Source organism: Homarus americanus, unplaced genomic scaffold (assembly GCF_018991925.1).
Source record: "Homarus americanus isolate GMGI-L3 unplaced genomic scaffold, GMGI_Hamer_2.0 scaffold7626, whole genome shotgun sequence".
NCBI lineage: Eukaryota > Metazoa > Arthropoda > Malacostraca > Decapoda > Nephropidae > Homarus > Homarus americanus.
This window is the reverse complement of record NW_024718273.1, coordinates 13,083,002-13,108,346: the sequence shown is the minus strand read 5'-3', so window position 1 is coordinate 13,108,346 and position 25,345 is coordinate 13,083,002. Positions and strand designations below refer to the sequence as shown.

General features: G+C 40.7%; 2 protein-coding genes across 3 annotated transcripts in view; one reads left to right on the top strand and one right to left on the bottom strand.

The window, feature by feature from the left end:
- Nucleotides 1-12,343, top strand: part of LOC121859416 (tyrosine aminotransferase-like) — an 80,450-nt gene extending 68,107 nt beyond the window's left edge. Inside the window, 2 exon segments of the mRNA XM_042356209.1 lie at nucleotides 5,793-5,891; nucleotides 10,743-12,343. Coding sequence (XP_042212143.1) covers nucleotides 5,793-5,891; nucleotides 10,743-11,075 — 432 coding nt within the window. The 3' untranslated portion in view covers nucleotides 11,076-12,343.
- Nucleotides 12,344-16,891: 4,548 nt separating this feature from the next.
- On the bottom strand, nucleotides 16,892-21,321 carry LOC121859621. 2 transcript variants are annotated; one of them, XR_006087682.1, is made up of 5 exons: nucleotides 21,002-21,321; nucleotides 20,092-20,244; nucleotides 19,483-19,680; nucleotides 17,670-18,394; nucleotides 16,892-17,449 (listed from the first exon to the last, which is right to left on the bottom strand). XR_006087682.1 is itself a non-coding variant. In XM_042356557.1 (4 exons), the coding sequence occupies exons 1-4, from the start codon at nucleotides 21,225-21,227 to the stop codon at nucleotides 18,153-18,155; spliced, it is 819 nt and encodes a 272-aa protein (XP_042212491.1). In that variant the 5' UTR covers nucleotides 21,228-21,321; the 3' UTR covers nucleotides 17,596-18,152. The 2 variants fall into 2 exon arrangements, 1 of the variants encoding a protein (XP_042212491.1); XM_042356557.1 differs by lacking the exon at nucleotides 16,892-17,449 and having other exon boundaries at nucleotides 17,596-18,394.
- Between the last annotated feature and the right edge of the window lie 4,024 nt (nucleotides 21,322-25,345).

The window sequence follows — 25,345 nt, the reverse complement described above, 5'->3', positions numbered from 1 at the left end:
GATTATGAAAGTAATCTAATTCCTTTATTCAGTACATGACTCTACCACGCTGCAAGACAGACTGCTGGTTAATGTGCGCACCGCACCACTGTGCTGGGGCCGCATACTCAAAAGCATTTAAGGGACTGTATGTCTTTGTTTACCTCGTAACTGGAGTTACAGTCTGCGAATGGCATACTCAAAACATGTATTTGTCAGTGGACTCCGTAATCGAGTCCGAAAGCGAGGCCGTAATTTCAGGACCTCTTAGCTGCTGTAACACACTCAACCCGGATATACAGTAGTACATCGCTATTTTCCGATTGCATAAAAAATTAATAATATATGTAGTAATAATTCTTGTTAAACTTGTTTTATGATCGAATAATGAAGAAAATGTTTTGTACATCAACATACTAAAATACGATATTACAGTTTGTCTTTTTAGTTCTTTTTTTTTTACGATAAAAAGAGGCTTGAGTGTGTTATATTTGTCGTGGAATGGAAGAGACGAATCTTTTGTCTTCTTACAACTTTTCAAGTATTTGTACCCAAATAGAAAATTCGTATTGTCCACATTTATGGTACAAATATTTTTTATGACTGAGTAAACTTGCAGATAGACCTTATTGCATAGCCGTAGATATCCGTCAGTAATGACAGCCAAATACGAGGTCAAGTGAACATTTTTGCCTAGACTCCGCATTTTTGCATATTTCACCAATAGCCTAAGCCTTGGTATGGCCAGGACCAAATTATAACAAGCTATTCTGCCAAGTATCCAAGAAGTACCCGTGACTCATAGTTAAATAATACCTTCCCCAATCTAAGTTCATCAAACCTAATAAAAAATGGGTAAAATTTAAGTGGTATGGCATTTTTTTTTCTTTGAAAAAGAAATTTTCATAGGTTTTATCACTGATACATTCAGGAGTGATTTTTTCGCTGTAAAATAAGTGAAATGTATCGTACCCTAACCTTACAACCTTACCTAATCTTACCTAACCTTATCTAACCTAACGTTACCCTACCTAACCTAACCTAACCTAACCTAAGAAAGCCACAACGCACATGGCTAACAATTAAGTTCTCTTGACAAATTTCGACTTATTTTTACAAAAATACATTTGCAGAGATAAACTTTTTATAAACATTTCTCCAACTTATCTGTAAATCTGTTGATGATATATGAACGTAACTTAGGATGCCACTAATATGCATTGTAACCTTTGATTATCTCTGCAAATGAATTATAAAAAAGGAAAGGTTAAGTTAGGTAAGGTTAGGTAAGTTTAGGTTAGGTGAAGTAAAGCTTTGGTTAGGTAAAGGTTAGGTTAGATAAAGTTAGATTAGGTTAGGTAAGGGCAAGGCTAGGTAAGGGTCAGGCTAGGTAAGGGTTAGGCTAGGTAAGGGTTAGGCTAGGTAAGGTTAGGCTAGGAAAAGTTAGGTTAGGTGAGGTTACATTCGGGCGAGGTACATTTCACTATTTTTTGCAGCAAAAAAGAGCATAACTACTGATTGTATTGAACCAAACACCCATAAAAAATACTTTAAGAAAAAATGTGATGCCACTGTTATGCTTACGAACCCGTAATTAAATTTTGAGTATGAGAAATTTACCCGACTGTAAGGAGTCTGTAAGTTACGGTACCGTACCTCTGCTACTGTACGTAACTTTTGAGGCGTTTTGAGTATGCTGGCTCAGACCCGAGTGTCAATGCGCACCAAGCTCAGGTTTATCTTCAAGTATGGCTCCTTGTATGACACTACATAACGCTGTCCTCGATAAATTGTTTCTCTTGATGAAGAAAGGTTTTGGGTATTTATCTATCCAGCTCTTCTTTATATCTCCTGTGGGTAAAACATGCATTATAAGTTTTTCCCAAGTTTCTGTTGTCATGGTATTTGTTACTCACATCATTATACCCAGCAAGTGTTATTGTCTTACTCCCGGTTCTCGAGTTACTGTCGTTGCCACTCTGTTATCTTTACCTAACTCTAGTCCTCGTCTTCATGAATTCCATAATTTTAACCACCAGGTGTTGCTTCGGTATAGGTCACTTATTTCACGGTCAGTGTTAACGTTGTGAGTGTTTACGCTGCACGACGTACTGCGAGGGTCCGTCCACCAAGGTTAAAGAGTGAAAACAGTGCTGCACGATCTGTTGCTCCTCTCCTTGCTGCCTCCGTCAACATTGATTCAGCATTCTTAGCAACTGACACATTCATTTATGGAATTTATTTTTTTATTTGTTCTCTCATCTACATGTAGCACCAATAAAAAATTATGTAGAGAGTTTTCGCTGGTCGGTAGCATAATACACCTACAGTAAATGTAAATTAATTCACTGTTTAGATATTTCAAAGGGTTTGATAATTAATGTATCAGGATGTACTAGTGCGTATGTAGAGCTAATAACGACAAATATCCTTTATAATTTTGTGACGAAAATTGCCAGGAAATAATTCAACATCTTCAACTAGCATTTATACGTAGTTCTTCATGTGAATAACAATGAAATGTCTTGGAAAACTTTTAACGCGAATCTACGCCATTAGAGTGGGTGTTCACCTTCAGAGGACGATAATAACAATGTAGCACACCAGCATCACGTGACTCCCAGATGGCTTGGCAACGGGACAACACGTCTGGATTGGCCGACACAACACGCCACTGCTGTGCTTGGCTCAGGGAACAAGACGGGCTGTTGTGATTGGCTAAGGAGAAGGTGTGTGTTGGATGTGGAAAATGGGAGGAGTTTGATGATGTGCACGAACGCTATTTACAACGTTAAAAACTGACACCGTACCTGAGCTGCCTGCCCAACTCCTGTTATTGTCTCACAAGAAACACTGTAACGAGTGAAATAATATATATCGATAACCTAAAGCTCAAATTATTATGTTTAGACTTTAGAATGACATTTGGTTCTTCAGATACAAGGATGAGCTAAAGAAAATAAAATGCTGGACTCACTTTCCGCGTGTTTTCATGGTTTACTGAAGACGATCTGTTCGACCCTCACAGGAGATGGGTGGAGGAGGTGGGTGGACGAACAGGTAGGAGGGACAGGTAAGAGGAGGGACAAGTGGGGGAAGAGCAGATATGTGGAGGGACAGTTGGGTGGAGGAGCAGATAAGTGGAGGGACAGGTATGGGTGGAAGGACAGGTATGGGTGGGACAGGTATGGTGGGAGGGACAGGTATGGAAGGGACAGGTATGGGTGGAAGGACAGGTATGGGTGGAGGGACAGGTATGGGTGGGAGGGACAGGTATGGGTGGGAGGGACAGTTATGGGTGGAAGGACAAGTGTGGGTGGGAGGGAGGGACAGGTATGGGGGGGAGGGACAGGTATGGGTGGGAGGGACAGGCGAGTTAACGGACAGGTAGGTGTGTTGTGTGACTGTCATTACTGTGAGGGTGAGCCGAGGTATAACACATAACCACATTACTCACCTCGGGAACTTTCAGTCAGCTGATCTGAGGTAATGGCCGTCACTCGTGCGGGAACGAACTCCCTCCAAACTACAATCGGATCACGTGAGGATTAAGCACCCAAGCGAACCGAGCCTAACCTAACCTAATCTAACCTATCCTAACCTAACCCTACAAGTAGCATGAAGTGAAATAACATAGGAAGGTTAATATTCATGTGATCGAAATAGTTTCACTGAACAAAAACTCTCAGCCGAATTCACCAATATAACGAACGGTATAAATTAACACGATTTCAACTTTCTTTTATTTGCATTGTAATTTTCAGTCAGGTAATGTACGGTTAGGTTAGAGTGTGTACGCTCAAGCGATTGCACTTACCCTAACCACACACACGCGCTGGTCTCTGAAACAAACACCCTTTGTGGGTGCATCATAAGCTAGCTGCTGTCCGCTGCAAAATTTAATTTCACTTCTGGTTCTTGTCGATCTTACGAGGTTATGGTGTAGTAATCTAAATGAGTGTAATATAATACAATGTGCTCCCACTCAAACATGACCCCCCCCCCCCAGCCTTCACTAAGAGGCCGGCAACGCAACACTTACGAGTCACTCACCACACACGCGGGTCTGGAGTGTTGATCTAATTACCTATTACACGAGGCTTGTTGTACATGTGAACGTCAAACTTTTACAACACATACATGGTGGGACCAACACACACCTGGTGGGATCAACACACACCTGTCGGGAACAACACACACCTGGCGGGACCAATACACACCAGGCGGGAACAACACACACCTGGCGGGACCAATACACACCTGGCGGGAACAACACACCTAGCGGGACCAACACACGCCAGGACGAACCAACACACACCTGGTGGGATCAACACACACCTGACTGGACCATCACACTTAGCGGGACCAACACACCTGACTGACCAACACACACCTGGCTGGACCAACACACGCCAGGACGAACCAACACACACCTGGTGGGATCAACACACACCTGACTGGACCATCACACTTAGCGGGACCAACACACACCTGGCTGGACCAACACACCTGACGGGACCAACACACACACACCTGTATCCCCCTGCGTCAAGGCCCATTCTTCTTGGTAGTGAAAGGCGAGTCATAACAAGTATCACGTTATCCATTGAATCACTGGAGCTTCAACATGTTTCCCAGTTAACCCACGCCGTCAGTCACGTGGGTCTGACGTCTTGATATCACAGGTAACAGTATTGTGAGAAGAGTTTGTTGCTGATATGATGTGTGTGTGTGTGTGTGTGTGTGTGTGTGTGTGTAGTGCCTGTAGTATACACTCGCATTATGTGGAGGGGTGAAGGAGGTGAAATTTGAGGAGTGAGAAAACTGAGATGTGAGGAAAATGAGATGTGAGGAAGATGAGATGTGAGGAGATAAGTGAAGTGAAGGGGTGAGGAAGACGAGGGAGGTGTGAGGATGGGAAAAGTGAGATAAAGTGTTGGGGGAGGAGGTAGAGGAATGCATGCTGCGTGCTGCCCAAAACAATACTTACTTGGTCATCTTCCTCTCTCACCCCTGAAAGAAGGAAATCATGCAAGGAGGGCGAAAGACCGGGGGGGGGGGGGCGACGAGGAAAAGAAAGGGGGTAAGTGCGAAAGATGGCAACCAAGCAAGAAGGATAGAAAAATCACACAGCTTGATAAACAGAGAGAGAAAGTCATTCCTGGTGTGACGTGAAGCATGGGCGCACGTGGGCAAAGGAACGTAAGCACCAGCCCCGTGTGAGATTCTTAATGCGTCATTAAACCAGTCCATGATGTCAGCCAGACCATCTGTCCTTATAAGTGCGTCGTCCGTGTTCTTGTCCTTGGTGTCAGGGGACTACTGGTTACGCCATTGGCGTGGTGGCCTTCACGAACCGACAGATACGTGTCATCTTTACCTAACAGTTGTCATCGTCATCTTTACGTCACATAGTTGTCATCGTCACTTAACAAAGCTCTCGTCGTCATCGTTAGGTAACAGTTGTCATCGTCATCTTTACACCAACGAGATTCTTCAACGTTTATTAATAGAAATAATAACAATATGCATATGTGAATGACTATATATGTAAGCCAAGCAAGTATTTTCTTTTTAATTCTCTCCCCAAAGGAAAAAAAATCCAGATAAAATATAAATAGGTGTAATTTAGATAAGGTCCAGGACTCGTTGTGCTACACGAATACCACTTTGGGTGCACGAATTTATTTATTTAATCGTTAGTCCTTCAAATCGCCCCCATTTTCTATGTATATTTTGATTAATGTTATAATTTTCCTTGCTATTTTGGTCTTTATTCATTGTGATTCTAACGTCTGTTTTTCCTTCACCAGGTCGGCGTGGATATGGATGGCTTCGGACAATTTGCCACTGACTTGGAGTTCGTGGAGCGGTTGATCAGTGAAGAGTCAGTGTTTTGTCTGCCAGGGACGGTAAGTCGCCTCACCAACACGCTGAAGTAAAAATTAACGTCATTGCCTCATGATAAAGGATTTCTTTCAATTATGTACCAGCTATCAAACAGGGAGGTACTACAACCTGGGAAGATATTGGAAGCATAATGTGTTGTCTAATGGTAGACCCTGCTGCCACATGGCATCACGAAAATTGTGACCAAGTCCCAGGTTGCTGATCTGACTTTCTGCCTCATTTACACACAATTGCAGGGTCTCAATTGTTTCTCTTACTATTAACAACACAACATACCTGTATCATTTCTCACTATTGATATTTTTATTTTTATTTTTTGAATTTATTCATGGCTCTTTATTATTACAGGGGGTATTATTATTATTATTATTATTATTATTTATATTTTTTATAGACTTTTATTATTACTGTATGTGTATTTTCTTTTATTATAATTATTTTTTTTTAAATATTGTTATTAATTTTATTATTATTATTATTATTATTATTATTTTCTTTTATTATAATTGTTATTTATTAAATATATTTATATTAATTTTATTACTATTATTATTATTATTACCATTATCATCATCATTGGCATACTTATTATTATTATTATTGTTTTATTATATTTTCGCCCCCCCCCCCGGGCCTTGATGTGGGTCATTAAAAATGACCCGTGCCTGGGTGGGCTAATGCCCTTAAAGAAAGGTAACTTAAAATCCCTTTCAGTGTTCCTGTTATAAAGTGTGTTGTGTTGGTGCTCAGTTTAGTGATGCAACTCGTTACGACTCACAGTGTATAAACTTTTAGCTGCTTCCTCAAACACCGTAAGTTTCTTTACCCAACAGAACACTAAAGCACAAATGCCAGCTGGTAAACACTATTATACACATTAATTGTTCTTGTTGTTGGTGGTATTACTTCAATACTCACAGCAACAGATGGTGTATGTTGGGTCATCACTAGTGGAGATAATGTCTACTAATCCCTTGTGTACGGGGTATCCTCTGAGCTGAATAAAATCGGTCGTTAGTCAAATAAAATATCAAAGAAGGCGTCTCCATAGTGAAGGGAGTAAATGGAGATAGTCTATTAGAATCAGGTGGTGTGTTGTGTCAGGCGATCCACTGCTATGCCTGACAACAACACCAGCCTACAGTAGCCTAACTCCTAGAAGACTATACGCTATATTAGTAAATCATGAACACTATGACTTTCCTGTGATTCTATAAACTACGAAAACTAAACCTTACTTCAAAACCACCTCGTCCGTTAAAAGTAAACCAGTGAATCTCGCAACATTAACCCAAAACACCGTACTATAGCGTATTTTGCATAATGAAGTGGTAAAGATTCGGTAGAGAACAATCATGGAAGTCTTCATTGAATTGTAGATAGGGAGAAAGAGCAAAAAAAAAAAAGAGAATACTCTACTCTATCGCGTTTTCGTCGCAGGACTTTGAAGTAGAGTAAAATTGTGGGGTTTAAAACATGCAAAAAAAGTGACCAAACCAAACTTAATGAAACCTGACCTAATCTAACCTAATCTTACTTTCGTCTTGGAATTTTTGCGTCGCTCGATTAGAAAAACAAAACAAACGTATTTAACTTTACAATAATGGCAGCCTGCATCACAATCTGGCAGCTTTACGAAAGTTTGCAGAACACCATAGACCTTGAAAATAGTTAGTTACAAAAACACGTTGAATGGTTTGCAATTCTGAGAAAAAGAGCACCCGTTACTGAGAATCGACTGACACATGATAAATCCAAACACTTTCGCATACACAGGATTATCACGTTACACCGAAACTTCCGTTGATTTTACTTTCTTAAGTTAGTTGTCATCTGCCATAGTTAAGTTTAGACCCGCAGCCTCCTGGAAAGATTCTTAATTACAAGACGATTACGCTTTAAGGATTGTTTGAATAATTTTACAAGATTAAACACGACTTGTCCCGTTTTCCCACCAAATTTGTATTCTATGAAAAAAATAAATCATAATAAAGTGACGCCCGTTTCCTTACGTTTAAAAATAAAATCACATCTCCAACATCAAATACTCTGATTATACTCTCACGTAAATTTCACTTTAATATAGATAACCTGTCAACTTGTTACTTACCCCATTTCGTTTACGTTCTGCTAACATTATATTCAACTGTCTGATAGTGTTTACTTACGCTCTCAGATGTAACGGAAGCTCTTGACACACCAGAGGTACTACTTGACACAACGCGACACACCTATACGACACTTCAGTAAACAGACTGTTTATGTAATCACTGTAACACATCCCAGAAATGCCTTTGTCTTCTGCATTGTTTAGTAATTCTTATAGAATGTTGAAAACACACTGTTTCACGTCAATGTTTTCAGTACCTTCCGTTCGCCGCAAAATTCCACTGTTCTTTGTCACTGGAAGGATGGGGGTGTGATGATGAGGTGCTGTGGTGTTATCCCGACGCTGTGTCTACAGGTCCAATATTATCTTGTTACACATCACTGTACTTTTGCACCACTGTATCGTTACACATCTCTCAGTACACCAAAGTATTATTTCACCAATACATCACTGCACCGATGTATCGTTACACAACGGTCTCAGTACATTAATGATCATTACACCAATGTATCGTTACACTAATGTATCACTGCCCTATGGTATCCACAAACCATTGTATCCCAACATTGTATCACTACACCACTGTAACTCCACATGACTTTACCACTACACGGTTGTATCTCTACACTGTATTAAAAAATAAGAACAGTATTTTCCAAAGTCTACCAGACTAGCCACGTCATGGCGCCACCTTGGTTACCTTCACACTGAAGGATCATAATTTTACAAGTGGCGGGGAGTCGGGGAGTCGATGTGGCTTTGAGACTTATGAACCATCTTGTACGGAGGAACCGAAACAGCGATGAAATTAACCGAGTGAACCTGAATACGAATAACACGGGTTCGATAATGCTTCGAGGTAGATGAACCATTCACTTAAGACGTGGACACTAATTAGTTTTGAACTGCTGTACTTTGTCGGTCTAACAAGCGATTTAGGGGTAATTTAGCGTTTAGGTGCCGTATACTGTCCTCTATAGCACAAGAAGGTATATGCTTATACAGTATAAATAATTACTAAAAACACTTCCTTCAAAGATTGTTACCTTAAGTGACCTCCACCTTAAATATTCTGATAACTGAGCAGCGGCGTCTCTAGCGCAGGTAGGCGATCGTCTTCGCCTGACCTAGAAAAAGAACTCCATTGCAGACACAAGGCAGTAGCGGGTTCATTCGGTGTAGCCTTCATTAAGAGTTTTAGTGAGGTACGGACGGGTATTGTTGAAGGCTCACGATAAAGCTGTTTAGATAATAATAATACTACTACTACTACTACTACTACTACTTTTTTTTTTTTTTTAACGTGGCCTCCAGCCTCCCCCAATAGCCACACCTTCGCCACCATTTATTTACCTTAATATTAACTATCCTAATACATAAGCAACTATCCTATCTGTGTTAAATTAGTTGAGCCGCAGATCGATGCGGCATTCGGTGACTGTAGCCTCATAGTCGATATCTGCAGCAGTTGACGGAGTAGGGGCAGAAGCTCTCGTTCCCCTGAGGCAGAGCAAAGCCGACCGAAGGAGAGAGAAGGACAGTCGACATCTCATCCAGGCTGTGACATAACTTCTGGGCTGCTGCTTCTGTTCGGAGATCAGCTCCGCGAGTCTGGCGTAGAAACATCTTGCGCTTGGGCCCATCCCACCAGAGGTTGTGAACACTAGCGGAGTGAAGCTGCCTTGATCGACATTTTGAATTCTCTCCCCATATGCCCTTCTCTTGTCGTTCTCGTTCCTCCTATGTGCAGCATCGAGAGCTAGGTTACGGTGACAAACGGCCATGGGATCAAAAATCCTGATGTCGAAGAAGGCTCGCTGTCCCCGCGTCCAGAATCCTCGAGCACTGACGTCCACACGGGCTTCGTTAGATGTGTTTGAAGTCCTGTGTTGGAGGATCTCGCCATCCAGTGGAAGGAGGGTCGGTTCTACCATGACGTCCCGGCAGGTTTCCTTCAACATATTTGCTGTGAGATCCCTTACCTCGTCATGCCTCATGCATGAAGCCCCCTTCTTGCAAACCATGGCGTGATCGCCATCATAGGAATAGCCACACACGCATTGGGAGGGCAAACCATCTACTGGCCAACCGTACCTTAGAGCAATGGCATCTGTAAATTCTTGTTTGTTAAGGCTGAAACCATTTGCCCTTATCGGTAACGTAGTTAACCAGTTCGAGGCGCCCACCTCCTGCGCTATAGCTACTTTTTTTGTCAGATTTTCTGGAACCTGCAGCAATAATTGCTGCAACATGTCATTTTGGCAGTGCTGCCGATCTGTTGTAATGGATCTACGGATCTTATTAACTTCGCTGGTGTCCACTTCCCCTGTTGCATTCTGGGCTATTATGTGGTCAGTGAGGGCTGCCGTGAGCTTAAGTGAATTTTGATGTTCAGAGTCAGCAATCTCCTCTGGATTAGTTAGTCCCATCCCTCCCAGTCTTGGTGGAAGTGCAAGAAGTGTTCTTTCTACTGGGGTTAAGTCGTGGTGTTTCACTAGTTTGGGAATGAACTTGACACTGATTGCTTCTTCCAAAGGGTGGAGGAGGGGTCGGATCTCAGGGATGGTACGCATCAGGTAGTTCCAACGATGCTTGACTCCATGTGTGAATGCTGCAAAGGCCGCATGTGGCTCTGTGTTAGCAATCTCCGATAGAGCTACTACTACTACTACTACTACTACTACTACTACTACTAATAATAATAATAATAATAATAATAATAATAATAATACCATACTTGCAGTGCTTCGGCTCCCACAACTACGTGAGGGTGGTCCTAACAGTGCCTAAAGAAACCCTCCGTGAAGCCTGCGCCAGAATCTCTACCTTCTGCACCCGTCACTATCACCCGCAAACCATCACCAACGGCATCTCCAACGCCAACGTCACCAACGGCCACATCAACGGGGGTACCCATGAGATGTGTAACGGCGGTAACCACGAGCACCCGATGAAGGAGGAGGTGGATGTTTTGGCAGCTAAAGTCAACGCCATAGAGAATGTTTCTTCACTAGTGTCTGAGACAGAGAGGCTGACTAAGGGCAGATGTGTTGTGTGTGGGGGGGGAAGTTTGTGAAGAGACAGGTTTGTGAGGAAGACAAGTGTGAGAGGAAGACAGGAGTGAGAGGAAAGGGTAGGCGTATGAGAAAGATAGGTGTGTGGGGACAAGCTTGTTAGGAAGAAAGGGTGTGGGACGCAGACAGGTATGTGAGGGGGGAATCACAAATATAAAGACGTAAAGGTGTAGGACAATTGTTTAAGAGGACTGAGCGTGAAGCAGATTTGGCGTGGTTGGTATTGACATGTGTGTGTGTATGTGTGTGTTGGGGTGTGGTCGAGGAAGTTAAAAAAAAACACACAATTCAAGAAGATGAAAATAAATAAATAAAAAATATCCACAAAACCCGACAAATTAAGTGATATAAAAGAGAAACGGAACGAATAAGAAAATAATAGAAATAAGTCTTTCACATGTAGGAGGGGAAGGGGAGTTATGCCATGATTACAAATCTCAGTTTATTTTAAGTGCTTGTTATCAGGAACTTTGTAAATATTACTTCAAGTTCACTAGCACACTTGACATTGATGTAAACACCCGCTCCTATTGTCACATATGTGTAAAGGTTAATTAACTCACATTAATCGCAAACTGTACTGTAGTTTGTATTACCGCATTTTCTTGCTGTATGTCCGCCTGCCGTATCCCGTACAGGTTGGGTACAGTAAGTTGTGAGGTCATACTGTAGTCCCTCATTTCATTCTCATTTCGCATTCTCACGTGCATGATATCAATCTTTTTGTCTGCATCTTACATAACTGAAGGACCACCTGAAGATAGTCGTCGTAGGTAAGTCAGTGTTACTTAAGCACAACCAATCTTATCCCTGAATGAGTACAGTAATCATTGGCTGGAAGAGTTGCACGTGTGTAGTGCCCCCAGCCAATGATAAAGACTCTGTTAGTCATCCAGGGATATAATTGGTGGTGTTGAAGTGCTCCCCGACTCATCTGCGAGGAGTATTGGCTAGTACTGTCCTACAAATAATATTTTTGTTCATAAAGTATAACTTCGGGTAGAATCATACAGTAGACAAGACATACTGATTAGTGTCTTACAGATATTTTGTTATTAAATTGACTTTTTTTTAGGTTTGTAGACCGGATAAGACTTGTTTTAAATGCAACTAAAAAAAAGTTTACTGATTAGATAGCTTTTATGTAGAAGACAGTTATAGTAGAAAGAGTTTAGGATGAAAGTAGTGTTGCTGACACTATGACTCGCTTCTTTGGGTCGCCACATGTTGCTTTCCAGTGATGATGAATATTAAAGAATTATTTGATTTACTTAGTTGTATTTTATCTCCTATAAACCTAACTAATTTAATGGTGAATATATATATATATATATATATATATATATATATATATATATATATATATATATATATATATATATATATATATATATATATATATATATACTGATAACCACAAGGAAAGAAGAAAACACGAAGTTCCCAAGCGCTTTCGTGTAATTCACATCTTCAGGGTGAGTACAGACTAGAGAGAGTAATACAAATCAAGGTGTATATATACAGAGGAGGGTGAGACCAGGTCCTGTGTGGTGGAAGTATTAGAATGACGACCACCACTAATCTTTAAATAACACACAACAGTTGGTAGTCCAGATCAAGATGGTCGATGGGCGCCTCACCTGATCCACCGTCTTTACCAAATTACTAAAATTGTCAACTTGCATGCCGTTACTCAAATTCATGTTGGAATGCTTCGGTATGTTTAATAAAGACTAGATTCTATGATGTTCCTACTATCAGTTGAATTACAAAGTATTAATATTGAGGAAATATCCCAGTCAATGCAATGCTTATTATCCTCTCAAATGAACAAACGAGCATTGGATTCACAGCCTGTCCTAACACTGTATTTGTGTTGTTTAATTCTAGTTGCAAGATCTTTACCTGTCTGGCCTAAGAAAAACATATTACATTCCTTGCAAGGAACTTTATAAATGCAACCAATTGTGTTGTTGGGGGAGTTCTTGATTAACATTTGTTTAACAGTGCATGAGTTTTTTAAATGCCACATTGACGTTCCAGGTTTTTAGCTGGTCATGGAATTGAGCTTGGGGTCAATTCCATATAAAAGGATTTTCCTTAGTAATGTTTAAGCATTTGTCTGAAAGATCTAGGGTATTTAAGGTTTGAGCCAATAACCTTTTCTCTTTGTTTATATTCCTCCGCATCAGGTAAAGATTCCGGACTACCAGAACTACTCAAGGCACGTAAAAACATTGTTGAAAATACTGACAGGCATACTGATTTGTTACTCACCCTGAAGATGTGAATTACACAGCTGCTAAGCACCTCGTATTTTCTTTCCTTAATGATTATCTTTTCTCTCGTCCGCACCTACGGTGATTTACTTGCATATATATATATATATATATATATATATATATATATATATATATATATATATATATATATATATATATATATATATATATATATATATATATATACACTGACTACTTAAAACGCTGTGGAAGTAAAACAGAATTTGATAAACATATTTTTATTTTCGAACATAAAATGACAAAAAGTGTTGTGTAGTGCATCTCCTAATTTAACATTCCATCTTGGAGAGGTTGGAAAAGAATGATAAGAAAATAACAAGCATCAGAAATTTTACCTAACCTAACCTAACCTAACCAAAATTGTGACTTCCTACCACTTACTTGTACAGGGCGCAGAAGTTGCCTGTCGTCATTACAACACACACATCTTGTCAGCAACCTGTGTAAAGGAGAAGTTTTAAACGAGAAAACAACAAAAGGAACGGAAGAAGAGAAAGTGAAGAACTGAATAAAGAAAAGCGAGAAGATAAAAAAAAAGTCGATTTATTGATATTTTACAGCAAAAAATATACCCCGCAAGTCCGAAGGTTCAAGGAATAAAATATGTTCAGCTGCTGCAATGGACGACAAGTAACACAATTTCACACACAAACAGCAAAAACCACCACATATCATAGTACTAGTCACGACACTTCTTTTTGCTATGATGTAGGAACTCCCCCACGTGTGACAAGATGGAATTTGAGTTTATTATTAAAATTTTTGGAACATTAACATATTACTTTTTTCTATATATAAGAATAAAAAATAGATTATCAGTTTATTATATACTGGAGATGTTTTGGAGACGGGGGGGGGGAGCAGTTTTAGAATTATGCCAAGCTTGTGAAGGAGTGTTGTTGTTGTTGTTGGTGTTGTTGTATTGTTGTTATGTGTTGTTGTTGTTGTTGTTCAGGTGTTACAATAGCCAAGGTTATGAAGTATCTTTTAATAGTAGTTTAATAGTATGTGAAATTCACTGTTGTCATTTGTTCTTTCGTTGTTTTGCTTCTAATCATCACTATCATGTCAGTGGTTGTCTTATCTACTCCTTGTGGCGCATCACTCTTGAGTTGACAGCCACACTTACCTTCTCTGTCCTTACTATTTCTTTCCTCTTCCCCTTTGACACGAGTTAGTTCACACACACACACGAGAGTAGCATGTTATTGTTTTCCCAAATCACCTCAAAATCACCTTTAATCCTTTAGAGATCAGGGGTTTCTCTCAGCTAAATAAAAATCGTTTGACAGCCGAAATAAAATACCTAAGTACGCTGCTGCCCTCTAAAGGATTAATAAACCTCGGTGGTAGGAAGTGAAGCGAAATAAAAATTGCAGCAGTGAAAAGTCAACTTCCTAAGATGAGGTGTGAGGCAGTGTGCTGTGGTAATGGCTGCACAACACTCTTTATGTGTGTAAAGAAGTGTTGTAGTTTATTGAATACAATGATGAATCTACAAGCTTTAATTTACTGTACTTTGATTTTCAGGTAAAAAAATATACAGCAGTGTGTGCGTAATTTACCAAAAATAATTGAAAGTAATCCACACTTGGTTGACCGCGCCAGACACGGCCAACTCAAGTCTGTGACTGAGACAGTTGCAATACGATGAATGATATTGTGATATTTTTAGTACGTTTACAGCAATTCCGTTTTTTCCAAAGCATGGCGCTTAGTCACAGATATGATAAAAAAGCCAGCGGTGTCAGACTACTCAGACTATTTTTGTTAAAGAGAAAAAAAGAGAAAAACGCAGTTCCCCCTAAAAGTAGAGGATCACCATACTGCTCTCTTCCGTCCCCACTAAGCCACTGTTTCCAATATCAACATTTATTATACATATCGTTTTGGTTTACGAATTTCATTTTTGTTTTATATACATCAGCTTGAAAGTTTTTTGCTCGTATGGTCAATAGTTGTGCAGTAAAAGATTAGACAAACAGGACGAAGTCAGCTTTAGCAGACTCCAAATTGAAGTTCTGTGACACTCTCTGGCTTGGTTATACTGTATATATTTTGACCGTTTATAAAATTGAGAGTGTTGGATAATAACTGTATGTCGGTAAGTGCGGGTGACGGGTGTTGTGGGGTGTTGTGGGGAGCTACACATGACACTCTCTGGGTGAACCTTACACATAATAAGCATTAGGTGTGATGAATCAAGTACATGTGATTTACTCTCATTAACTGTGAACAATATTGTCAATAATACATATAAAGTGAAAAAACGTAATTCCTTGAAACATTAACCCACCAGTCTAGAGTGTGGGGCTACATTATTCACCAGTCTAGAGAGTGGGGTTTACATTATTCACCAGTCTAGAGTGTGGGGTTTACATTATTCATCAGTCTAGAGTGTGGGGTTTACATTATTCATCAGTTTAGAGTGTTAGGTTTACATTATTCACCAGTCTAGAGTGTGGGGTTTACATTATTCATCAGTTTAGAGTGTTAGGTTTACATTATTCACCAGTCTAGAGTGTTAGGTTTACATTATTCACCAGCCTAGAGTGTTAGGTTTACATTATTCACCAGTCTAGAGTGTGGGGTTTGTATTAGAGTGTGGGGGTTTACATTGTTCATCAGTCTAGAGTGTTAGATATTCACCAGTCTTACATTATTCACCAGTCTAGAGTGTTAGGTTTACATTATTCACCAGTCTAGAGTGTGGGGTTTACATTATTCACCAGTCTAGAGTGTGGGGTTTACATTATTCACCAGTCTAGAGTGTTAGGTTTACATTATTCACCAATCTAGAGTGTTAGGTTTACATTATTCACCAATCTAGAGTGTTAGGTTTACATTATTCATCAGTCTAGAGTGTTAGGTTTACATTATTCACCAATCTAGAGTGTTAGGTTTACATTATTCACCAGTCTAGAGTGTGGGGTTTACATTATTCACCAGTCTAGAGTGTGGGGTTTACATTATTCACCAGTCTAGAGTGTTAGGTTTACATTATTCGCAGTCTGGGGTGTGGGTTTACATTATTCACCAGTCTAGTGTGGGGTTTACATTATTCTCAGTCTAGAGTGTGGGGTTTATTCACCAGTCTAGAAATTAATGGGGTTTACATTATTCACCAGTCTAGGGAATGTGGGGGTTTATTATTCACCAGTCTAGAGTGTGGGGTTTACATTGTGTGACAGTCTAGAGTGTTAGGTTTACATTCTTCACCAATTAAAGTGTAGGTTTACATTATTCACAGTCTAGAGTGTGGGGTTTACATTATTCACAGTCTAGAGTGTGGGGATTCTGTCACCAGTCTAGAGTGTGGGGTTTACATTATTCATCAGTCTGAAGTGTGGGTTTTATTATTCACCGGTCAGAGTGTTAGGTTTATTATTCACCAGTCTAGAGTGTTAAGTTTACATTATTCACCAGTCTAGAAGTGTGGGGTTTACATTATTCATCAGTCTAGAGTGTTGGTTTACATTATTCACCAGTCTAAGTGTTAGGTTTCTGTTATTAACCGGTCTAGAGTGTTAGGTTTACATTATTCACCAGTCTAGAGTGTGGGGTTTACATTATTCATCAGTCTAGAGTGTTAGGCTTACATTATTCACCAGTCTAGAGTGTTAGATTTACATTATTCACCAGTCTAGAGTGTTAAGTTTACATTATTCACCAGTCTAGAGTGTGGGGTTTACATTATTCACCAGTGTAGAGTGTGGGGTTTACATTATTCACCAGTGTAGAGTGTGGGGTTTACATTATTCATCAGTCTAGAGTGTTAGGTTTACATTATTCACCAGTCTAGAGTGTTAGGTTTACATTATTAACCAGTCTAGAGTGTGGGGTTTACATTATTCACCAGTGTAGAGTGTGGGGTTTACATTATTCACCAGTGTAGAGTGTGGGGTTTACATTATACACCAGTGTAGAGTGTGAGGTTTACATTATTCACCAGTCTAGAGTGTGGGGTTTACATTATTCACCAGTCTAGAGTGTTAGGTTTACATTATTCACCAGTCTAGAGTGTGGGGTTTACATTATTCACCAGTCTAGAGTGTGGGGTTTACATTATTCACCTAGAGTGTTAGTTTACATTATTCACCAATCTAGAGTGTTAGGTTTACATTATTCACCAATCTAGAGTGTTAGGTTTACATTATTCACCAATCTAGAGTGTTAGGTTTACATTATTCACCAATCTAGAGTGTTAGAGTGTGGGGTTTACATTATTCACCAATCTAGAGTGTTAGGTTTACATTATTCACCAATCTAGAGTGTTAGGTTTACATTATTCACCAGTCTAGAGTGTGGGGTTTACATTATTCACCAAGCTAGAGTGTTAGGTTTACATTATTCACCAATCTAGAGTGTTAGGTTTACATTATTCACCAATCTAGAGTGTTAGGTTTACATTATTCACCAATCTAGAGTGTTAGGTTTACATTATTCACCAATCTAGAGTGTGAGGTTTACATTATTTACCAATCTAGAGTGTTAGGTTTCTATTATTCACCAATCTAGAGTGTGAGGTTTACATTATTCACCAATCAAGAGTGTTAGGTTTACATTATTCACCAATCTAGAGTATTAGGTTTACATTATTCACCAATCTAGAGTGTTAGGTTTACATTATTCACCAATCTAGAGTGTTAGGTTTACATTATTCACCAATCTAGAGTGTTAGGTTTACATTATTCACCAATCTAGAGTGTTAGGTTTACATTATTCACCAATCTAGAGTGTTAGGTTTACATTATTCACCAATCTAGAGTGTTAGGTTTACCAGTATACCCCCACTGGGTTAGCCTGACACAGGATCCTCATCTGTGTAGAAGGTGAACTACTTTTGAAGGTGTTCTCGTCGAACTTGAAGAACTCCTCCACATCATCTACGTTTGTCTGTAAAGCATCACCAAACACGAGGGACGGCCACACCTCAGTTATCTTTACCAGGGTCCCGTCACCCCATATCTTCTCGTTAGACTGCAGCGGCTTCTTCAGGTTCATCCATATGAGCTTGGCTGTCAGAACGATGTGTGGAGTTGTAGTAGAAATAATGCTATTTATGTGTTTGTTTAATATCAACTTTTCCCTTTGATTTTACTTTTTCTATCTATCTATCTATCTATCTATCTAGCTATCTATCTATCTATCTATCTATCTATCTATCTATGAAGAATAAACAACAGTATTTAAAAAGTACAGAAAGAATCTTCATATTTGTGGCTAAAATAATTCTAGGTCCCACAGGAGACAACATGGCCAGTACAGTACTCTGCCGCCTTTCATTCTTCATATTGTATAATTAGGTAGCCATTCACAGTTGGGTCGACTAGCGGTGACCCTTACTCAGTGTCATGGCTGTGGACATTAGTTGTTGAGGGCTACAGTATATCAGCTCGGCCACCACTCCCAATATCTATGAGTTAATTGTAGATTCATATTTGTATCCTAGTCAAATGTTATTATCATTATTATATTGTTGTTCTCGTAGTGGATTAAATCTTATTCCAGTTTTCATCGCCTTTCTTGGTGTTTGATTAGTCATTAAGCTTCTTTGTAATTACACGATTATTTTTGGTCAAGTTCTCTACTGTGAGTAAATTTTGATAATCTATTTACACTGTTGAGCTAGCGGATAAATGAGTCACACTTTACTATTTGACAGGGCATCATACAATGACTCTTAGGACAGAAGGCAAGTGCTGTATCCACTCGGTCACTGTACACCATCTCGAGAAAATAACTTCAAATGGTCATTCTCAATATAATACTATTTGGTCACATTAAGTTAACCTCTGCGATTACTTACTTTGGGGCTTATTGAAAAATGAAATTTGCTCATGTTGGCCACAAAACGCTGCAGAACTCAGGGGAAACAATCGTACAATTGTGTTGATGAGGACCTGTGTCATAATGATTAGTAACTTGAGGACCCGTTTGGCAGCACAGTGGTGGTCACATCAAACGTGTTATCCATGCCTGAATGACTTCTCAAATTCCATTGATTGGAGAATATGTTAAATATTTTAATCTTAAATAAGTAAAATATGTAAACACCAATACGTTATTATTTTAAACCCTTCTTATATGTGTCGCTTTTACTCACGGGTAGGGGTGTCGCCTAGGGTCTTCAGAGAGATTTCCTGCAGAGTTTTGAGTTGGTCATTGGTCTTGATGATGACGAGGCGGTGTCCGGGGATCCTGTTACACCACTTTTTGCCTTCCTCCAGCTCCATCATCTCCGGAGGCTCGTAGTACGTCAAATTGTCCTTCATCAGTCCGTGATAATGCCCCGGGAGGGAATCTAGAGGGAGGGAGGGAGGGTGAGTGATTGTTATCCTCAATCATAGGGAAGGAGGGAGAAAGGATGAAGGAAAGGTTGTGTGAGTGTTGTCGACCATTAAGGTAGAAGGTGGTCTCGAGTGAATGAGTGAGTGAGTGTGGCAGACAGTATCTATAATTCTGTACCTGTTGAAACGTTACTTTTTTATGTTTTTAAAAATTATCATCTGATGGTAAGCGCTTCAGTTCATTATTGTGTTCTGTCATGACCTGCTACATGACTCAGGTGTAACCCCTCGAGGAAAAAAATCCAGAGAGAAATTTTTTAATTACCTTCACTAAAGCTCCCATAGAGAAAGACACAGACAAAGACAACATACTTTTTATGATAATTCTTCACAACAATAAGAACATGTGTGTTTAGTGTACTGACCCTCCTTGAAGAGATAGATGGCTCCCTGCAGGTACTGGGTGGTGGTTTTGTGTGGCCCCTCTTTAGCCAGATGGCACTCCTTGTGGTCCTCTACTGGCACCAATGCCGCCGCCTGGCACACATTGGTCGCCCAACACGCTGTACGACACTCGCCTGTAATAGTCAGAGGATATAACCTATAACCTCGGACACCGAAAGATAAATACGTAATTCCGTCCATTTAACTGAAAAAAGGACAAAACACAGGTTAATTACAACAATTAAAATCTCTATATGATTTCGACGCCATGCAAACCTATAACCTCTTCGTGCTGTTGCATGATTAAGCTTGAATGTTGCCTCTGGTGACCCAACTACTGCTGCCAAAACAGGAAATTTTCGACAACAAACAACCCGTCGACAACACAGTAAAAGACGAATGCTACTTTCTTTTTCCTTCTTATGTGGTTCAAGGGTCACATGCTAAGGACCTCGCATCATATAGAGGACACGTGTTAGAGAATTATTGTATTATGTGTGTGTGTGTGTGCGCACGCACTTCGGTGAATTATTGTATTATGCATGGGATCATCTGAAGATTAGACACCCTAGCTTATTTCACTTGAAGATTAACCACCACAGCGATATTATCTAACCTAACCTAACCTTAGGTCGGTAGAGTTAGGGGGGTTAATCTTCAAGTGAAATTGAATGGGGTGCCGAATCTTCAGGTGATCCCATGTAAGAAATACAGTATATCTAAACAGATATTAGAAACGTGTCTCGGATATTCCCACTTTTTTGAAGATTCGAATCGCACTGTAGAACCCGGAGAAAAGTATTAGAGAATAACAACATCATCTAGACACAGATATAATTTAATTGTACTAAAACGTGTTATGAATCTCGTGCCGTTGATCTGATAACTCACACAGGGACTTGGCGAGGACCTTTGTGAAGACGTCTTCGTCCTTTAAACTCAAGTTGTTCTTCACGAAGAAGTTCCCGAAGATGGAACTAATGACGTAGTTAACAGATGGTCCCGTTGTTGTGCTCTTCTGTGACTCTGTGTATACTTCACCACTTTGTGCAGAGGGTTGAAGATACAGCAGCAGCAGCAGGGGTTGGAAGTAGTGTTGGAACAGTCTTAGAAACATTTTCCCCTGAAGCAGGTAGTGTGCTGAAACTCAATAGCAGTAGAAGGTAGACAGGTGTTGTTTGGTGACGGCTGAAGACTGACACCTCTGGCCACATTCCTCACCTCAGCTACACTGTCGACACTTCGGGCGGGTTTGTGTATTAGTGTGAGTATGCGTGACCGTGGCTACGTGTGGACAATAACACAGGTATACTTCTCCCCCCCCCCTCCCATTGTGTACTTCTCTATTCACCTGTCACGCAAGTTATACTCACTCAGCTTTGGTAAGGTTCATATTTCAGCATTTCACCCCTAAATACTCAGCATCCCATCATAATTTAGTTCTGTTTCTTTCAATAATTATTATGTTATTTATCTGTTCTCCTGTTTTCAATTTTGTTTCCATAACGTACACAACATCGATTCTCTTAATGTTCTTGTCTTTCATTCTCACCTATGTTTTATTTTGATGTAATTAAGTAAATATAGAGAGTAAAGTTTGTTACACATTATCGAATATGATTGGATGTAGGAGCAAGATGTACTGAAGTATGTTTAGGCTCAATTAAGACGAAGATTTGAAAGAACAGAGAGAGAGAGAATAAAGAAATAAAGAGGAATAACAAAACAAGAAAACAAGAAGAATGATCAAAGGTTTTTACAATCGAAGAAAATACTGTACCGTATAACAAATGACCAGCCAAGACCATCACCACACATTTATTTCAACAACGACAACTCAACATATTTCTAAGGTATTCAAAGGACATAATATATCATAGTAAGAGTGAGGATTTTCTTTTTCTTACTACCAAGACGTGTCAGCAGTGTGTTAGATCAGGATATATATATATATTGTATTTGGGTTATGGTCTTACACGCGTTTTATTCATCACTGTTACTGTACCCACAACGACAATATTCTCAGTTATATTTACTAGATTTTTTGTGATCATGTTGGTGAGGATGATGTGAGAATATTTATTTTATTTTATATTCTCGTTCTTACACATGATTTCTCAATGTTCTTACACATAATTTCTCAATGTTTTTCTGATATTTTTTCCTTACTTGCAAAACTTCCTGAGAATATTTACTTTCCAACTCTTTATAGTTACTGAGAATTTTAGATTCATTTAAAAAGATTGAAGGTAAAATGAGAAAATATCTAGTTTAGTCTGCCTAAGAACACATTAATAATAGTTGGTGTAAGGTCATTTATGTCTAGGATTTACTAATGTGTTCTATTCATGCAATCTTTATGTCAATTACAAACATTAAAACCACCTTGCATTTATATTTCACACTCCACCTTTCACTACTCCAGCTCCACCCTTCACTACTCCAGCTCCACCCTTCACTACTCCAGCTCCACCCTTCACTACTCCAGCTCCACCCTTCACTACTCCAGCTCCACCCTTACTCCAGCTCCACTTCACTACTCACTACTCCAGCTCCACTTCACTACTCCAGCCCCACTCCACTCCAGCTCCACCCTTCACTACTACTTCATATTACAGCCCCACTCACACCTTCCCCACCCTTCACTACTCCAGCTCCACCCTTCACTATTCCAGCTCCATCCTTCAGCCAGCTTCACCCTTCACTACTCCAGCAGCCCCACCCTTCACTACTCCAGCCCCATCCAGCCCCACCCTTAAGTATTCCAGCACCACCCTTCACTACTCCAGCCCCACCCTTCAGTATTCCAGCACCACCCTTCACTACTCCAGCCCCACCCTTCAGTATTCCAGCACCACCCTTCACTACTCCAGCCCCACCCTTCATTACTCCATCTTCACCCTTCACTACTCCAGCTCCAACCAAGAACTGCACCTCGGCGAGGCAAGATCTTCTCTGCTCCTGAGGTACTACGTGAACCTGACGATGCTGACCTGTGACCAGGCGAAGGTCGCAAGACTGTACCCAGTCACATGCCCTTCGCGCAAATAAGTAAACCTCCTTGTCCTAAGGAAGTTTTTTGACTCCTTAGGAATCAGGGGGGTGACAACTGACAAGGGTCGTCCGCAGACCAGTGTGTGGTGGCCTTATCGTCACCTTCGCGGAATGGGGACAGGCCAAGTAAATAGCCAACATAACAGAAATTAACCGGATCCAGATACTAGTGGAAGCTCACACAGAGGACAACTTGGTGTTGGCGGTCATCTCACACACCGAGATAGAACACCTTGAAAAAGAAGAACTGGCCGAGCTGATCAGAGACCAGCTCTCAATAGTACCCAAGCTGACCAGTGCAACTGCACTGGTTGGTAACCCCAAGAATCTACCAAGCACCGTATTGCTGGGATGGGAGAACATCCCAGTAAGACCGTATGAAAGAAGACCAACAAGGTGTTACAAATGCCAGAGGTATGGCCATCTGGCAGGGAAGTGTCGAGCTCGGGAGGTCTGTTGCAGTTGCGGGACACCCGGGCACCAGCACACCGCCTGCTCGGCGGCCGCCAAGAAATGCGCAGCTTTTGGTGGCCCTCACTCCTCCTCCAACCGGGAGTGTCCCAAGTGGAGGGAGGAGTGTAAGGTGGCTAAGCTGCGAAGCAAGAAAAAACTGAGCTACAAGGAGGCTCTCCTTGTAGTGAAGACCGAAGAAAAGAAGAATCAACCCCAACAAGACCACAGAATTAAACATGACCCAAGAAAACTATTTACTAATATTAACATCATCACCGTTTTTAGATGTTTACGAGAATATACCAGAACAAGACCAAGAAGAAACATGGAAATTGAAAAGTAAAAAGAACAAAAGGAAGAAGTCCAAAGAAAATGACTCGGCAAACAAACAGCTTCGGCCGAAATAGCTTAACGGCGAAGTGGCCAGTAATCCCCAAACAACTTCCAACTTCCACCTCCACCCTTCACTACTCCACCCCCACCCTTCACTACTCCAGTTCTACCCTTCCCTATTCCACCCCTCACCCTTCACCATTCCAGCTCCTCCATTTTCACTACTCCACCCTTAACTTCTCCACCCCCACCCTTCACTACCAGCTGCACCCTTCACTACTCCAGCTCCACCCTTCACTACTCCAGCTCCACCCTTCACTACCAGCTCCACCCTTCACACCCTTTCACTACTCCAGCTCCACCCTTCCACTCTCACCTTCACCCTTCACTACTCCAGCTCCCCCTTTTCACTACTCCAGCTCCACCCTTCACTACTCCAGCTCCACCCTTCACTACTCCACCTCCACCCTTCATTACTCCACCTTCACCCTTCACTACTCCAGCCCCACCCTTCACTCTCCAGCTCCCCTTTTCATTACTCCAACTCCACCCTTCACTACTCCAACCCCACCCTTCACTACTCCAGCTCCCCCCTTTTCTACTCCAGCTCCACCCTTCACTACTCCAGCTCCACCCTTCACTACTCCACCTCCACCCTTCATTACTCCCAGCTCCACCCTTCACCCCCCCTTTACCCACCTCCACCTTCCTCACTCCACCCTTCACTCCAACCCCACCCTTCACTACTCCACCTCCACCCTTCATTACTCCACCTTCACCCTTCACTACTCCAGCCCCACCCTTCACTACTCCAGCTCCACCCTTCATTACTCCAGCTCCACCCTTCACTACTCCAGCTCCCCCTTTACTACTCCATACCTACCCTTCACTTTTCCAGCCCTACCCTTCACTTCTCCACTTGTCATTATAAAGAGGTTAAGAGGTTAGAATGTTTCAGAAATATATTTTTAGTGAATTCAGTATTATTCTTGGCTGATCTATGATGCTGTACTGTTTAGCGACCAGGAATGTGTGTACAATATATGAGTATTTAAATGAATACCACACACACACACACACACACGCCTGGCTCTTTAAAGAAAACTATTTAGGTCGCAGGGCAAACTCGCTGATACTGTGGTGTTCCATGAACTAGTTCCTCTGACGATACTACGTCTCTTGAGTGAGTGCAAATTCAGATGTTTTAATCTGTCTCTATATTCAAGTTTCCTAATGCCCAGTATGAGTCTTGTCATCCTTACTCATGAATCATTTTCACAATCGGATTTCTCTATATCAACGTTGTTCATCTGGTATCTCTGTAAAAAAGTCGGTGCCTCAGGTACATTATTTTTTTTTTACTTGTTAAAAAATATGTAATTATAATGAAACATA